An 18236-nucleotide genomic window follows, 5' to 3' on the forward strand; every position below is an offset into this window, starting at 1 on the left:
ATTATCTTGCCATTGATGAGGTCTGGCTGGGATGAACTTAAAGGGAAACTCCTAGTGAAGGCTACAGTGGGAAGTTGAGCTCGCTTCGTTGTGACCTTTACAGGGTTTTACCCGTTGTCTGAGTTTCTGCTGTGACCTATATCAAATGACGGCGGTTGGATTTTGCCCTCGTTGCCGTCCTCTATTTCAACGTGATTACAGATTCTGGTTAGATTGCCCTTCGTTTTAATTTCCAAAGCTAATACGCTTACGCCATCTGGGATTGGTTTAGTCTGCTTTAGGATGGGTACATGCCAGGTCTGGTCAGAGAATCAATCCGTATATTACCATCCAGTAATAAACTGATGATGTTTACCATGTGACCACCGATGGATCTCACTGCTGAGGGGGAGCCTAGTTCATGATAAGGAGCCTTATTAACCCAGTTCACAAAAGAACAAACAGATCAAAATGACTCTCATCTTACTGAGGGAATGACAATGCTTCACTTACTGTCTGGAAAAGAATGAGAGTCTTACAGTACATTTTTCATAGGTTTTTCAGCATTTGCCTTTCCTCAGAATGATCACTTGAATACAGAAAAAATAGCTAATGTTCAAATGTGCAAACGCTTCAGTCTGCTGAGCTTCAGCACGACATATGTGGCAAAGGATTCACATTCATCTTGTTCAGTTATAAATGCTTTGCAGATCCATCCTCCTGAACAGGTCACTGGACTAAAACGGTAGCATGCAAGCAAGTTGTGTGTTTTTGTGTTTCTGCCTGAGGTTAATAACTGTCTAACAGTGATGCAAGACTTTATTTGATGTATTTCTTATTCATAATTTTTTTTTTTACTATATTTTACCATCTTTATAATTTACCACTAACCCTACTACCCCTCCCCTAATTGGAATAAACTCATTCAATATATTTTCCATCTTTATAATTTACCACTAACCCTACTACCCCTCCCCTAATTGGAATAAACTCATTCAATATATTTTCCATCTTTATAATTTACCACTAACCCTACTACCCCTCCCCTAATTGGAATAAACTCATTAAATGTATTTTCCTTCTTTATAATTTACCACTAACCCTACTACCCCTCCCCTAATGGGAGTAAACTAATGGACAACAATACGTAGGCTTACACTTCCTGTAACGTCGTTCTTCGTTTGTCGAAAGAGAGTCGGACCGAAATGCAGCGTGGTGGTTACTCATGTTCTTTAATGAAGGAAAAGGTGACGATACATGAAATAACTTAATAAATACAAAAACAACAAACGGAAAGTGAAACCTAATACAGCCTATCTTGTGAAACTACACAGAGACAAGAACAATCACCCACGAAAGACAAAGCGAAACTCAGGCTACCTAAATACGGTTCCCAATCAGAGGCAACGAGAATCACCTGACTGCTGATTGAGAACCGCCTCAGGCAGCCAAGCCTATACAACAACCCTAATCAGCCGCGATCCCAAATACTACAAACCCCAATACGAAATACAATAACATAAACCCCTGTCACACCCTGGCCTGACCAAATATATAACGAAAACACAAAATACAATGACCAAGGCGTGACACTTCCAGCTTCTACATACTATACACATTTACAGGACACGGTGACCCAAGCCTTAGCATAGTGTTCACATTGATTTAACTAGCACACTGGTCTACACTCCGGTCCTGGAGAGTTGCTGGGTTATTTAACTAGCACACTGGTCTACACTCTGTCCTGGAGAGTTGCTGGGTGATTTAACTAGCACACTGGTCTACACTCCGTCCTGGAGAGTTGCTGGGTGATTTAACTAGCACACTGGTCTACACTCCGGTCCTGGAGAGTTGCTGGGTGATTTAACTAGCACACTGGTCTACACTCCGGTCCTGGAGAGTTGCTGGGTGATTTAACTAGCACACTGGTCTACACTCCGGTCCTGGAGAGTTGCTGGGTGATTTAACTAGCACACTGGTCTACACTCCGGTCCTGGAGAGTTGCTGGGTGATTTAACTAGCACACTGGTCTACACTACGGTCCTGGAGAGTTGCTGGGTGATTTAACTAGCACACTGGTCTACACTACGGTCCTGGATAGTTGCTGGGTGATTTAACTAGCACACTGGTCTACACTCTGGTCCTGGAGAGTTGCTGGGTGATTTAACTAGCTAACTGGTCTACACTCTGGTCCTGGAGAGTTGCTGGGTGATTTAACTAGCACACTGGTCTACACTCCGTCCTGGAGAGTTGCTGGGTGATTTAACTTGCACACTGGTCTACACTCCGTCCTGGAGAGTTGCTGGGTGATTTAACTAGCACACTGGTCTACACTACGTTCCTGGGGAGTTGCTGGGTGATTTAACTAACACACTGGTCTACACTCCGTCCTGGAGAGTTGCTGGGTGATTTAACTAGCACACTGGTCTACACTCCGGTCCTGGAGAGTTGCTGGGTGATTTAACTAGCACACTGGTCTACACTCCGGTCCTGGAGAGTTGCTGGGTGATTTAACTAGCACACTGGTCTACACTACGTTCCTGGAGAGTTGCTGGGTGATTTAACTTGCACACTGGTCTACACTCCGTCCTGGAGAGTTGCTGGGTGATTTAACTAGCACACTGGTCTACACTACATTCCTGGGGAGTTGCTGGGTGATTTAACTAACACACTGGTCTACACTCCGTCCTGGAGAGTTGCTGGGTGATTTAACTTGCACACTGGTCTACACTCCGTCCTGGAGAGTTGCTGGGTGATTTAACTAGCACACTGGTCTACACTACGTTCCTGGGGAGTTGCTGGGTGATTTAACTAACACACTGGTCTACACTCCGTCCTGGAGAGTTGCTTGGTGTGAACCCTGTGTTTTTGTTGGTGAACATCAAGTTAATGATTGGATATACTGTAGTTTGTTCTATGATTAATCATGAAATGTGTTATAAAGTGAATGATCCCTTATGAAAGATCCTCCAATATCCTAATTTGCTGTTGTTGTTGTTCCGTAAACATCCAGATTGATTGAGACACTCTCTTGTTCAGCGTTATAGTATGGCTCCTACATGTGTTGAACCATATTTTTTGGGGGTCACTTCATTTCACAGACGTCCTTGGCAACCATGCCATAACTTCAGCAGAGGAGGCTGGTGGGAGGAGCAATATGGAGGACAGGCTCATTGTAATGGCTGGAATGGAATCAATGGAACGGTTTCAGACACATCAAACATATAGAAACCACGTTTGACTCCATTCCATTCCAGCTATTACAATGAGCCCATCCTCCTATAGCTCCTCCCACCAGCCTCCCCCGAACCCCAGAGAAGTGATTTCTATTATCCACTTGTCCCCATACACATGTCTGTCCCTGACTGAGAGAGTGCTACTCCGACATAGCCCAGATAATGTGTTTCCCACTTCTTATAGAACAGGTTTCACACACTTAACCCTCCACAAAGATTACGTTACTCACTGTGATATTGATTTTTAAAAAATGGTTTGTCGGGTGTTTTAAGGAATATTCTATAAAATGTCAATCTTGAAACAGATTACACGGTAATCCAATCCAGTTTATCCTCTTACGCGTTTAGAGAACCCACACTCTTAGTTAACCCATTCAGTTGCAATCGGCTGCAACGTTCACTAGAGGGTCCCTTTTGACAGAGATCCAGGATGTCAACCCTAGCCTCAGGCCCCAACCTTATCTGTTCTTCTACAATTGGAAAAATAGGTGCTTTTATGATGTGGATACAACACCACTGGAAGCAACAGCAAACAAAAACGCTTAACCTAGTTCTATAATATACAAAATGTGAAAACGATGTCCTTTATGATGTGAATCAACAAAGCATCCACAAACAGAACTCTTAATCTAGTTCTATGAAGCAGTGAGAAGCACATAAAGGTAAATTATTAGTAAATTGAATCTGTAATGTTTTAGACTGCAAGGGCAACGCGTACGGTATTTTAATGTAACGAATGTCCCTAACAGATGCTCACGTACTTCTCTTTAGTGAATATTCAACACGTTCAAATGTATTTTGACATTGCAAGTTGAAAAGCACCGATCCTCCCTCTTACTGATGTCTATATTTAGGAGACTGGTGGGTCAGAAAGAATAAAACAGGACCAAAATGGGTATTGTAGTGCGGAGAACACAGTTACCCTGAGGCCCCTATCACAACACTGCGTGACATAAGAGCACTGCATCACTCTGAATACTACTCACTCACCAGTCCAGTTACCATGACACATCCCACACTTCCATCCATGTCTGAGCCCATTTGAGCTTCTCCTTCATTCCTTGTGAAATGAAATGCAAAACATGATTGATTTGGCACATTAGCTTTTGTATTAGCAGACCGGGTCTTGCTACATGGTAGAAACAGGGATGGTATTGTCTGATAAAGCATGTATGTCTATCATTAGCATCGAGACAAGAGGACTGTGTGTGTAGTGTACTTACACCTGAATGAAAATTAGATCATATTATACACTGAGTGGACAAAACATTAGGAACACCTGCTTTTACCATGACAGACAGGTGAAAGCTCTTATTGATGTCACTTGTTAAATCCACTTCAATCAGTGTAGATGAAGGGGAGGAGATGGATTAAAGAAGGATTTTCAAGCCTTGAGACAATTGAGTCATGGATTGTTTATGTGTGCCATTCAGAGGGTGAACGGGCAAGACAAAATATTTAAGTGTCTTTGAACAGGTTATGGTAGTAGGTGCCAGGTGCACCGTTTTGTGTCAAGAACTGCAACGCAGTTGGGGTTTTCACGCTCAACAGTTTCCTGTGTGTATCAAGAATAGTCCACCACCCAAAGGACATCCAGCCAACTTGACACAACCGTAGAAAGAGTCAACATGGGCCAGCATCCCTGTGGAACGCTTGGTAGAGTCCATGTCCTGACGAATTGACGCTGTTCTGAGGGCAAAAGGGGGCCAACTAATGTTCCGTACACTCAGTGTATATACACTATGATACATGAAACTTATCTGCATTCATGTTGGTATAAATGATGCTAATTTGGATGTAGATTCTACTGAAGTTAGTTGGTGGTACTGAAAAGTCAGGCGATAACTGTAAGCTTTTCTGAGTGACAGACACAGTGATATTTTCACAGACTCCCACCACACATACATAATCAGATTTCCCTCAACTAGGGTGTTGTGTTCTACCCAATCCATCTAGAGTCCTGTGTTCTACCCAATCCATCTAGAGTCCTGTGTTCTACCCAATCCATCTAGTGTGCTGTGTTCTACCCAATCCATCTAGAGTCCTGTGTTCTACCCAATCCATCTAGAGTCCTGTGTTCTACCCAATCCATCTAGAGTCCTGTGTTCTACCCAATCCATCTAGAGTCCTGTGTTCTACCCAATCCATCTAGAGTCCTGTGTTCTACCCAATCCATCTAGAGTCCTGTGTTCTACCCAATCCATCTAGTGTCCTGTGTTCTACCCAATCCATCTAGAGTCCTGTGTTTTACCCAATCCATCTAGAGTCCTGTGTTCTACCCAATCCATCTAGAGTCCTGTGTTTTACCCAATCCATCTAGAGTCCTGTGTTTTACCCAATCCATCTAGAGTCCTGTGTTTTACCCAATCCATCTAGTGTCCTGTGTTTTACCCAATCCATCTAGTGTCCTGTGTTCTACCCAATCCATCTACAGTCCTGTGTTCTACCCAATCCATCTAGTGTCCTGTGTTCTACCCAATCCATCTAGAGTCCTGTGTTTTACCCAATCCATCTAGAGTCCTGTGTGTTACCCAATCCGTCTAGTGTCCTGTGTTTATTTTAGCAAGATGTTATCCTGTATTTTAAGCCTAATCCAGAATGAGAATTACACCCAAAATGAAATCCATTGTCTGAGGATTGTGTTGCACTATCTGACATGAACCAAACAGGGAACAGTTTGATGAAACAGCTTCAAATAAAAGGTCCAAAACACATGATTACGCAAAACATCATTATTACGTCATTATCATTATTTCCATTATTACGTCATTATCATTATTTCCATTATTACGTCATTATTTCAATCATTGTTGGCATTGTGTAACGGTCTCTAATGTGGCACATTGCTTATCTTGTTTCATGCGTCATATTAGTCTCAATCAGACAATCACATTATATTATTCACGCATATGAGAGCTGATTGCTCCTTTTTTATGCTCTTGTGATCACAGCATCTTAAAATAGATCTCTTGTATACATGTCATGATCATGAGTACATTCCGCTACTTGTCTACAGCAGGGTTCGCTAACTGAATCTAGTTGATCCCTGGTCTACGGTCTGAGATCATGTACTGACGGCCCTCGGGCTGAATCTAGTTGATCCCTGGTCTACGGTCTGAGATTATGTACTGACGGCTCTCGGGCTGAATCTAGTTGATCCCTGGTCTACAGTCTGAGATCATGTACTGACGGCCCTCAGGCTGAATCTAGTTGATCCCTGGTCTACGGTCTGAGATTATGTACTGACGGCTCTCGGGCTGAATCTAGTTGATCCCTGGTCTACAGTCTGAGATCATGTACTGACGGCCCTCAGGCTGAATCTAGTTGATCCCTGGTCTACGGTCTGAGATCATGTACTGACGGCCCTCGGGCTGAATCTAGTTGATCCCTGGTCTACGGTCTGAGATTATGTACTGACGGCTCTCGGGCTGAATCTAGTTGATCCCTGGTCTACAGTCTGAGATCATGTACTGACGGCCCTCAGGCTGAATCTAGTTGATCCCTGGTCTACGGTCTGAGATCATGTACTGACGGCCCTCGGGCTGAATCTAGTTGATCCCTGGTCTACAGTCTGAGATCATGTACTGACGGCCCTCAGGCTGAATCTAGTTGATCCCTGGTCTACAGTCTGAGATCATGTACTGACGGCCCTCGGGCTGAATCTAGTTGATCCCTGGTCTACGGTCTGAGATCATGTACTGACGGCCCTCGGGCTGAATCTAGTTGATCCCTGGTCTACGGTCTGAGATCATGTACTGTATGGTCCCTCAGTAATGTTTTGGTTTTCACATTGATTACATTGCTGAACTTTTGACCTTGCTTGCTGTGCCAAACAAATACTGTATGTCGGTCTGTAATTGAAATCAAGCACACAAGTGCTTGTAGACGTACACAGATGTACTGTCTCAATTTATCCAGTTTCTCACAGCAGGAAAATTATCCTGCATCAACAGGAAATAGAAGTTGTTATGTGGATTATAATTCAGGGATATTTTTGAAAAAGGTTGATACATTTTTAGTTAGGATAGATGAAGTCTGATACTTTAAAGTGGAAATTACAAACTTTAGAAGCCCTTTTCAAATCTGGAATTTGCATTTCCTGTTGCCCAGGAAAATGATCTGTGACGACACACATGATCAAATGAAGAGAGCACCTCTCTATTAGACCATGTAACTTTCAGCATCTTAAAATAGATCACCTTACCTCCCGGCCCGACAAGCATTAAAAAAACACCTGTTCCTAGCTAAATGTTCAGTGTTTTTCAATTCATTATTAGAAAAATTGTAAAAACCTATCATAGTGAGTGTGAGAGATTTGTTTTCATGCACGAAAATATACAGTGGATTCCAAAATAATTGGATCCCTTGGATAAAGATGATAAAAATAGACTGTATGAAATAAATTATACAAATACTGAGCTACACTACATGGCCAAAAGTATGTGGATTCAACTACACCTGTTGCTGACAGTGTATAAAATCGAGCACACAGCCATGCAATCTCCATAGACAAAAACATTTGAAGTTGAATGGCCTGTGCTGAAGAGCTCAGTGACTTTCAACGTGACACTGTCATAGGATGCCACCTTTCCAATAAGTCAGTTCAAATTTCTGCCCTGCTAGAACTACCCTGGTCAACTGTAAGTGCTGTTATTATGAAGTGGAAATGTCTAGGAGCAACAACGGCTCAGCTGTGAAGTGGTAGGCCACACAAGCTCACAAAACGGGACCGCCGTCTGTCCTGGGTTGCAACACTCACTACCGATTTCCAAACTATCTCTGGAAGCAACTTCAGCACAATAACTGTTTGTCGGGAGCAATGTTCCCTCTGATTCTTTCCAGCACTGAGCAAATTTCAGGTCTGCTAAGTGCAAACTTCTAGCTAGCATTTACTGTGAACACTGAGGCTGTCCCCGCTTTATGTTACAGTAGCCATGTAGCCATGTAGGCTACTGTGGATACTTGATCATAATGTAGGCCTACCAGAATGGCCTACCATCAAAAACAATTGAGAAAATGAATCCCATAAAATTTTATAATGGAAATAGCTGTTCTATCATTCAGCCTACAGTAGCACCCAATGTGTTGTGTTCAATGTAGGCCTACGTTCCATGATACTTTTTTAAAAATCCGCAGGGCCTGACATGAACCTGTTTATCAACTTGTCCTTCAGTAGCAGCAGCTTTTATGTGAGTGGGTGTGTGTAGAGTCAGTGTAAATGTATGTGCATATTATGTGTGAGTGAGAAAATGATGGAGTGAGTGTTTGTGTGTGTGTTGGAGTGACAGTATGTGTGTGAGTGTGTAGGGCCCTGTGAGTGTGCATAGAGTCAGTACAAATACTGAAATAAAATGTCAATAAAGATAAGGTCAACTTCTGTTGTTGGATGCAAGAAACCCCTTCACAAAATAAAATACATTATTATTCTCATACCATTATTAGAGAGAATCAGACAAATGATGCTACCCTCTGCCTATTGGCCACTTAGCTTATTCGAGCCTGTTTCAAAATGCAACAATGCTCCTTTAAGACAAAAAAAGCTCTTTACCTGACTCACTTTTCAAATATGTCTAGAAATGTATACATTTTGTGCTCTTGTAGGAAGCAATCACTCCCCTATTGCTGACTACAAATGATCTATAACTGGGCTAATAACTCACTAACTAGCAAAGGATATCAACAAAATGTGCAGTTGTGGCTACATTCAGCTCTCGTGTTGATCGGGGGGAAAAAGAGCATCTACTCATGACTGCTCATGCTGTAAACACAGTCCAGTTCAAAGTAAATGGCACAGATTCATATATGGCAATGGTCTATTTGCATATAGGCCTACTGCATGTCTGATTGTTTATGCCGCGCTGGTCTGTGAAGAGTACGGGCTGAGTAGTGCATGTCAATGTAATAGAATCCTACTCCGATACGTTCTGCCTACAACAAAATCTATTGCATAGTTTGTTTTGTTTCGGTATGTTGCATTGAAAGTGGCTAATATTGCGTTGATTCGATCACAATTGCCACAGTAAAGGGAAATGTTGATAGTGTTAACAGGGAAAGCTCTAGAACAGTGGTCACCACCCTTTTCTGAGTCAAGGTCACTTTCTGAGTCAAAATGCAAGCAGAGAACTACCGCTCAGATTTTTTTTAACATGACTTAAAAAACATAAGCCTCCCAAGTGGTGCAGTGGTCTAAGGCACTGCATCGCAGTGCTTGAGGGGTCACTACAGACCCAGGTTCGATCCCAGGCTGTGTCAACCAGGAGATCCATGAGGTGGTGCACAATTGGCCCAGTGTTGTCAGGGTTAGGGGAGGGTTTGGTTGCCTGGGATTTCCTTGTCCCATTGTGCTCTAGCGACTCCTTGTGGTGGTCCGGGCGCTTGCAAGCTGACTTCCGCTCACTGTACAGTGTTTCCTCCGACTCATTGGTGCGGCTGGTTTCCTGGTTAAGTGACCAGTGTGCCAAGAAGCAGTGCGGCTTGGCAGGGTCATGTTTCATGGGACGCATGTCTCTTGACCTTCGCCTCTCCCGAGTCCGTAGGGGAGTTGCAGCAATGGGACAAGACTGTAACTACCAATTGGATATCACGAAAAAGTACACAGAAAATATATATTAAAAACAACAAGTTGTAAGCCTGTGCACATTAACCAATTAAAAACAGAATTGTAGCAATGAGGTTTGTGCAGTAAACTACAGGCCCAAAACATCACCGCATACTAGCTTTGCTTGAATTGCCCTGCCAATGCATTGTTGTTCAAGCCATTTAAAAATATATATATTTGGATTATATTGAAGGCTATATGAATGAACACACCGGTAATATATCTGTTTGTTGTATTACTTGGGAGGCACAGCTGAGTGATCATACATTTAAATTATTTGCTTTTTATTTTTTATTTCACTGGGCTGATGGTGCCTGCATCTGATGGTCAGTCTCAGCGGAGAGAAAGAGCAGCAGGCTGAGGGTCAGTCTCAGTGGAGAGAAAGAGCAGCAGACTGAGGGTCAGTCTCAGTGGAGAGAAAGAGCAGCAGACTGAGGGTCAGTCTCAGCGGAGAGAAAGAGCAGCAGGCTGAGGGTCAGTCTCAGTGGAGAGAAAGAGCAGCAGGCTGAGGGTCAGTCTCAGTGGAGAGAAAGAGCAGCAGACTGAGGGTCAGTCTCAGCGGAGAGAAAGAGCAGCAGGCTGAGGGTCAGTCTCAGTGGAGAGAAAGAGCAGCAGACTGAGGGTCCGTCTCAGTGGAGAGAAAGAGCAGCAGACTAGGGTCAGTCTCAGTGGAGAGAAAGAGCAGCAGACTGAGGGTCAGTCTCAGTGGAGAGAAAGAGCTGCTGACTGAGGGTCCATCTCAGTGGAGAGAAAGAGCAGCAGACTGAGGGTTAGTCTCAGTGGAGAGAATTAGCAGCAGACTGAGGGTCAGTCTCAGTGGAGAGAAAGAGCAGCAGACTGAGGGTCCGTCTCAGCGGAGAGAAAGAGCAGCAGACTGAGGGTCCGTCTCAGTGGAGAGAAAGAGCAGCAGACTGAGGGTCAGTCTCAGCGGAGAGAAAGAGCAGCAGACTGAGGGTCAGTCTCAGTGGAGAGAGAGAGCAGCAGACTGAGGGTCATCTCTCAACATCCCTCTGCTCTCCCTTTCCTCCACTGACACTGACCACAAAGAAACACCGTGTTTCAGCTGATGGCCAAACTGGAGTCGCACCGCATTATTTCTGCCTCATGTACAAATTCATGTTGTTCCTCTTATGAACAGAGAAAGTGAAATATTCCTTGATGTAAAAAAAATACCCAAACTGCTAAAAATAACAAGAAGGAAAGCCTATAGACTTTCCTACTCAATCATTACTGCTGTAGTGTTTGTTGTAGCGCTGAGTGGAAATAGGAAGAACTCGCATTTCATGGCTTATAAAAGTGTTGAATACAAAGTGTTGACATTGCTGAGTAAGAACTGAAACATGAACTCAGTCATAAAAACAGCATCTCTTTGCTGTTCTCATTGAGTCTCTCTCATGGTTTTAAACATTTTGGAATCTCACAGTATCAACTTTGCTGTAGCTTTCTTTTATGCCTGCTACGTTACTGCAAACATGGTAATCTGAGCCGTCCGATTGGCCAGCGGTAACACTATAGTGCACTTGATTTGCTCTCTGATTCCCCCCTGGAAGACAGAGTTTGTACCTTCAGCCCGAGACAAATAAAAAATATTGGAACACAGGGCTTTATCGTTTAGTTTTCTACAGAAATGTTTGTCGATCAACTAGGAATGCCTTGGTGACCACTGCTCTAGAAAGTCTAGAGTGTAGTTCAATCTTGTGCTTCTCTCTGTGGGCTGATATTTCTGTGTCTTTTAGAGGGAACTTTGGTCAGGAGCTTCATGAAATTGGTATCCGTGGCTGGAGTGGTATAAAGCTCGCTGGAGCAGTGGAAACGCCTTCTCTGGAGTGATGAATCACGCCTCACCATCTGGCAGTCCGATGGACAAATCTGTGTTTGGCGGATGCCAGAAGAACACTACCTGCCCCAATGCATAATGCCAACTGTAAAGTTTGGTGGAGGATGAATAATGTTCTGGAGCTGTTTTTCATGGTTCAGGCTCCTCAGTTCCAGTGAAGGGAAGTCTTAACGCTACAGCATACAATGACTTTCTAGACAATTCTGTGCTTCCATCTTTGTGGCTACAGTTTGGGGAAGGCCCTTTCCTGTTTCAGCATGACAATACCCTCATACACAACATGAGGTCCATACAGAAATGTATCAAGTACCAGGACATTTTAGCCAACAACCTGGTTTCCTCTGCCAGGAGGCTGAAACTTGGCCGCAAGTGGATCTTCCAGCAATACAATAACCCCAAGCAACACATCAACATTTTATTTAGGCACTTACCTGTATATTATTACCCAACAGAAACTATTCTGAGTCAATGCTTTTGTCACCATTCATGTTTTTCCATAGGCTTTCCTCCCTGCAATCAGCCATTTAAAGAGATGAGGCTGCTATGCAGAGTGGTTGTAGCGTAATGCCCGGCTTGACAAAACGAACCCCTGCCGGATTCTGTCTGTCATGCAGTTAACCAAACACCACAGCATCAACATAAGAACCTACATTGTTACCCAACAGAAACGATTCTGCGTCAATGCTTTTGTCACTATTTGTGTTTTTCCATAGGCCTCCTTCCCTGCAATCAGCCATTAAAGCGACGAGGCTGCTATGCAGAGTGGTTGTAGCGTAATGCCGGCTTGACAAAACGAACCCCTGCTAGGCCGTGGCCTGATTCCGTCTGACGCCCCCAGTGGAAGTGTCTCTTGGCGGGCTTCTCACACCGCTCTGGAGTGGCATCTCTGCTGGTGCTAACCACTTTCACAGGGGCATATTTAGAGATTCATTTCCCACTGATTAAATCACCCACTCGGCCACGCTGGAAAACGCATTTCCACATCGCTTCACAATTTTCACCGTTTAGAAAACACCTGTCAAAACAGAGTCGTTTTCTATGCCTCCGGGTCCCTCTGAAAGAGACGATTGCTGATATGACTTGAGTTAGAGAAGCTGAGGAGAGATGAGAATGTTAAAGGGCCTTGAAAAACCTTGTTCACTTTTATATTTGACATAACGAGCATTGCTCGTGTATTGTGAGTAGAAACATGTTTGGTATGTGCTAATATATTTTACTCTACATCTCTATCTATTATATTACACATTTTACTCTCTCATGGTAAATGATGCTGTTATATCAGGAGAATATTAGACATAGTTTCTTATGGTGAAAAGCAGTGCATTCGGAAACTATTCAGACCCCTTGACTTTTTCCACATTTTGTTACCTTACAGACCTATTCTAAAATGGATTAAATATTTTTTTCCCTCATCAATCTAAACACAATACCCATAATGACATAGCGAAAACAGTTTAGACATTTTTGCAAATTTAATTTATAAAGAAAACCGAAATGTTAAATTTACATAAGTATTCAGACCCTGTACGCAGTATGTTGTTGAAGCACCTTTGGCAGCGATTACAACCTTAATTCTTCTTGGGTATGATGCTACAAGCTTGGCACACCTGTATTTGGGGAGTTTCTCTCATTCTCTGCAGATCCTCTCATGCTCTGTCAGGTTTGATGGGGAGTGTTGCTGAACAGCTTTTTTCAGGTCTCTCCAGAGATGTTCAATCGGGTTCAAGTTTGGGCTCTGGCTGGACCACTCAAGGACATTCAGAGACTCGTCCCTAAGCCACTCCTGCGTTGTCTTGACTGTGTGCTTAGGGTCGTTATCTCGAACCTTCCCCCATGTCTGAGGTCCTGAGTGCTCTGGATCAGGTTTTCTTCAAGGGTCTCTATGTACTTTGCTCTGTTCATCTTTCCCTCGATCCTGAATACTCTCCCAGTCCCTGCCTCTGAAAAATATTCCCACAGAATATATAAATATATTAGCACATACCAAACATGAATACTTATATGAATACTTATATTATATATGAATACTTATATGAATACTTATATTATATATGAATACTTATATGAATACTTATATTATATATGAATACTTATATGAATACTTATATTATATATGAATACTTATATGAATACTTATATTATATATGAATACTTATATGAATACTTATATTATATATGAATACTTATATTATATATGAATACTTATATGAATACTTATATGAATACTTATATTATATATGAATACTTATATGAATACTTATATGAATACTTATATTATATATGAATACTTATATTATATATGAATACTTATATGAATACTTATATGAATACTTATATTATATATGAATACTTATATGAATACTTATATGAATACTTATATTATATATGAATACTTATATTATATATGAATACTTATATGAATACTTATATGAATACTTATATTATATATGAATACTTATATTATATATGAATACTTATATGAATACTACCAAACATGTTTCTACTCACAATACACGAGCAATGCTCGTTATGTCAAATATAAAAGTGAACAAGGTTTTTCAAGGCCCTTTAACATTCTCATCTCTTCATGCTGCCACCAACGTGCTTCACCGTAGGGATGGTGCCAGGTTTCTTCCAGATGTGAGGCTTGGGATTCAGGGCAAAGAGTACAATCTTGGTTTCATCAGACCAGATCATCTTGTTTCTCAGAACTAAGCCATGAGGTCGAAGGAATTGTCCATAGAGCTTCGAGACAGGATTGTGTCGAAGCACAGATCTGTAGAAGGGTACCAAAATATTTTTGCAGCATTGAAGGTCCCAAATAATACAGTGGCCTCCATCATTCATAAATGATCAGAGTGAGAGTTGGGTTTTTGGTCACCTCCCTGACTAAGGCCCCTCTTCCACGATTGCTCAGTTTGGCCAGGCGGTCAGACTCTTCTAGGAAGAGTCTTGGTGGTTCCAAACTTCTTCCATTTATGAATGATGGAGGCCACGGTGTTATTTACACAATCCTGTCTCGAAGCTCTATGGACAATTCCTTCGACCTCGTGGCTTAGTTCTTGCTCTGACGTGCACTGCCAACTATGGGACCTTATATAGATAGACGTGTGTGCCTTTGCAAATCATGTCCAATCAATTCAATTTCGCACAGATGGACTCCAATCAAGTTGTAAAAACATCCTAGGGATGATCAATGGAAACAGGATGCACCTGAGCTCGATTTTGAGTCTCATAGTTAAGAGTTTGAATACTTATATTATATATGAATACATATATGAATACTTATATTATATATGAGTACTTATATTATATATGAATACTTATATTATATATGAATACTTATATTATGTATGAATACTTATATTATATATGAATACTTATATGAATACTTATATTATATATGAATACTTATATGAATACTTATATTATATATGAATACTTATATGAATACTTATATTATATATGAATACTTATATTATATATGAATACTTATATGAATACTTTCATGAATACTTATATGAATACTTATATTATATATGAATACTTATATGAATACTTATATTATATATGAATACTTATATGAATACTTATATTATATATGAATACTTATATTATATATGAATACTTATATGAATACTTTCATGAATACTTATATGAATACTTATTTTTATACATTTGCAAAAATGTCTTAAAACCTGTTTTGCATTGTTGTTTAGGGTATTGTGTTTAGATTGAGGAGGAAAAAATGTAATTTATTACATTTTAGAATAAGGCTGTAACGTAACAAAATTTGCAAAAAGGGAATGGGTCTGAATACTTTCTGAATGCACCGTTTGTTGTTCTATCAGAATAACATTAGACATTGTTTCAACACCAGTACCATCTCTGTTGTTGACTTATTTCTAAGCTGGTAGACACGTCCTCCTCTAAAAACACTTATTGTGAAAAGTGAAATTCATCTACGTTTTGAGACTGAAAAAACAAATCAATTTATGAAATGAAGTATACAACAAGATAAATCGACTGTCTGGTTTTATTGTCTTATTGAAGTTTTTTTACCTTTATTTAACTAGTCAGTTAAGAACAAATTCTTATTTTCAATGAGAGCCTAGGATCAGTGGGTTAACTGCCTGTTCAGGGGGAGAACGACAGATTTGTACCTTGTCAGCTCGGGGTTTGAACTTACAACCTTCCGGTTACTAGTCCAACGCTCTAACCACTAGGCTACCCTGCCACCCCAAAAGTACAGATGAATAATTAACTTCCCGGGTTAGGACATAAATGACAACGATTTGTATTTATTTATTGATGAGAGAGTAAAGTTCATATGGGGAGTCCTGTCCTGGGGAGTCCTGACATCCCTGACTGCTCTAATGCTCCACAGATGGACAGTGTTTATGATGACTATCTAGGATGAGTGAACATCCATCCATCCCCAATGATAAGGCAACCACATTTCACCATCTCTCTTCTTCATGTAGGTCATTATCCCAGGCATGTGCATTGAGCACAGACAGTATGGTGTCCCTTCAATAGATTTTATACACATAAAAAGAAGTGGCATTACCCATAATTACCTTCTGTTCTGCATCTAGTTTTCTTTGCTTGTCTTATATTGTTCCACTGCCTAATCTGTTGTACTTTTCTCTCTTCTCTTTACAATATTTCAGAGAGGACCACCAGCCACTGAACTATGAATGCTGATCACAATGATCTCCTCCCTCCAGCGCCAGACAATGAGAGATCCTAGGCTGAGGGGGGCTCGGTCCTATCCCCTCTTCGTGCTACTGTTGGCCCTCCAGATCCTGGCGGTGGCCGGCCTGGTGCGTGCCCAGACCTGCCCCTCTGTCTGCTCCTGCAGCAACCAGTTCAGCAAGGTGATCTGCACCCGCCGGAGCCTGCGCGATGTCCCCGACGGCATCTCAACCAACACACGTTACCTGAATCTGCAGGACAACCTCATCCAGGTGATCAAGGTGGACAGCTTCAAGCATCTACGGCACCTGGAAATCCTGCAGCTTAGCAAGAACCACATCCGCAACATCGAGATTGGCGCCTTCAACGGCCTGGCCAGTCTCAACACCCTGGAGCTGTTCGACAACCGTCTCACCACCATCCCCAATGGGGCGTTCGAGTACCTCTCCAAGCTCAAGGAGCTGTGGCTGAGGAACAACCCCATTGAGAGCATCCCGTCGTACGCCTTCAACCGGGTCCCCTCGCTGCGAAGACTGGACCTTGGAGAGCTCAAGCGGCTCTCCTACATCTCAGATGGAGCCTTCCAGGACCTCAGCAACCTGCGCTACCTGAACCTGGGCATGTGCAACCTCAAGGAGATCCCCAACATCCTACCCTTGGTCAGGCTGGAGGAGCTAGAGATGTCAGGGAACCAGATCTCTGTCATAGGGCCTGGCTCTTTCGCAGGGCTGGCGAACTTGCAGAAGTTGTGGATGATGCACGCTCAGATCCAGACCATCGAGAGGAACTCCTTTGACGACCTCCAGTCCCTGGTGGAGCTCAACCTGGCCCACAACAACCTCACCCTGCTGCCCCATGACCTGTTCACCCCCCTGCACCGCCTGGAGAGAGTCCATCTGCACCATAACCCCTGGAACTGTAACTGTGACATCCTGTGGCTTAGCTGGTGGCTGAAGGAGACAGTGCCTGCCAACACCAGCTGCTGTGCCCGCTGCCACACCCCAGCCAGCTACAGGGGTCGCTACATCGGCGAGCTAGAGCACAGCTACTTCCAGTGCGACGTGCCTGTCATCGTGGAGCCGCCGGCGGACCGTAACGTCACAGAGGGCATGGCGGCTGAGCTCAAGTGCAGAACGAGCTCGTTGACCTCGGTCAGCTGGCTCACCCCCAACGGGTCTCTGGTGACCCACGGGGCGTACAAGGTGCGCCTGGCCGTCCTCAACGACGGGACGTTGAACTTCACCACCGTCACCATGCAGGACACGGGGACTTACACCTGCATGGTGAGCAACACGGCGGGCAACATCTCTGCCTCTGCCGTGCTCAACGTCACCTCGGTGGAGAACAGCGGCGTCACCTACTTCACCACAGTCACCGTGGAGACCACAGAGACAGTCGACGACAGCCAGACTCCTGCTCTTCCACCGATTGGCTGGGTATCATCCTCGACCACCAGGGGGCCTCCAGTCCAGACCAGGACCACAGAGCGGACCTACACCGTCTCTGTTCTGGACCTGGACGGGGAGGGGGACCGCGGCTTGGAGGAGGTGATGAAGACTACCAAGATCATCATCGGCTGCTTTGTGGCCATCACGCTCATGGCGGCCGTCTTGCTGGTCATTTTCTACAAGATGAGGAAGCAGAACCACCAGCAGGACCCCGATGGCCCCGCCTCCTCCATGGAGGTCATCACAGTGGAGGAGGAGCTCGCCGGTGTCGCTGCCATGGAGACCCACTTACACCTGCCCCCATTGGAGCATTACAACCATTACAACACTTACAGGAGCACCTACCACCACTCCCACACACAGGAACCTTTACTGATTCAAGCCAGCTCAAAAGACAATGTGCAAGAGACCCAAATTTGATTGAGATTCATTAGAGGAAT

At 43.1% G+C, this 18236-nt stretch overlaps 1 protein-coding gene across 1 annotated transcript in view; it reads left to right on the forward strand.

Moving 5' to 3' along the window:
• LOC109879265 (leucine-rich repeat-containing protein 4C) overlaps window positions 1–18236 on the forward strand; it is a 42735-nt gene that overhangs the window by 23728 nt on the left and 771 nt on the right. Inside the window, exon 2 of the mRNA XM_031821491.1 lies at window positions 16324–18236. This exon is cut by the window's right edge and continues 771 nt beyond it. Coding sequence (XP_031677351.1) covers window positions 16351–18216 — 1866 coding nt within the window. The 5' untranslated portion in view covers window positions 16324–16350 and the 3' untranslated portion in view covers window positions 18217–18236. The remainder of the gene's footprint in view (window positions 1–16323) is intronic.

This window comes from Oncorhynchus kisutch, unplaced genomic scaffold (genome assembly GCF_002021735.2).
Source record: "Oncorhynchus kisutch isolate 150728-3 unplaced genomic scaffold, Okis_V2 scaffold3981, whole genome shotgun sequence".
NCBI classification, from domain to species: domain Eukaryota; kingdom Metazoa; phylum Chordata; class Actinopteri; order Salmoniformes; family Salmonidae; genus Oncorhynchus; species Oncorhynchus kisutch.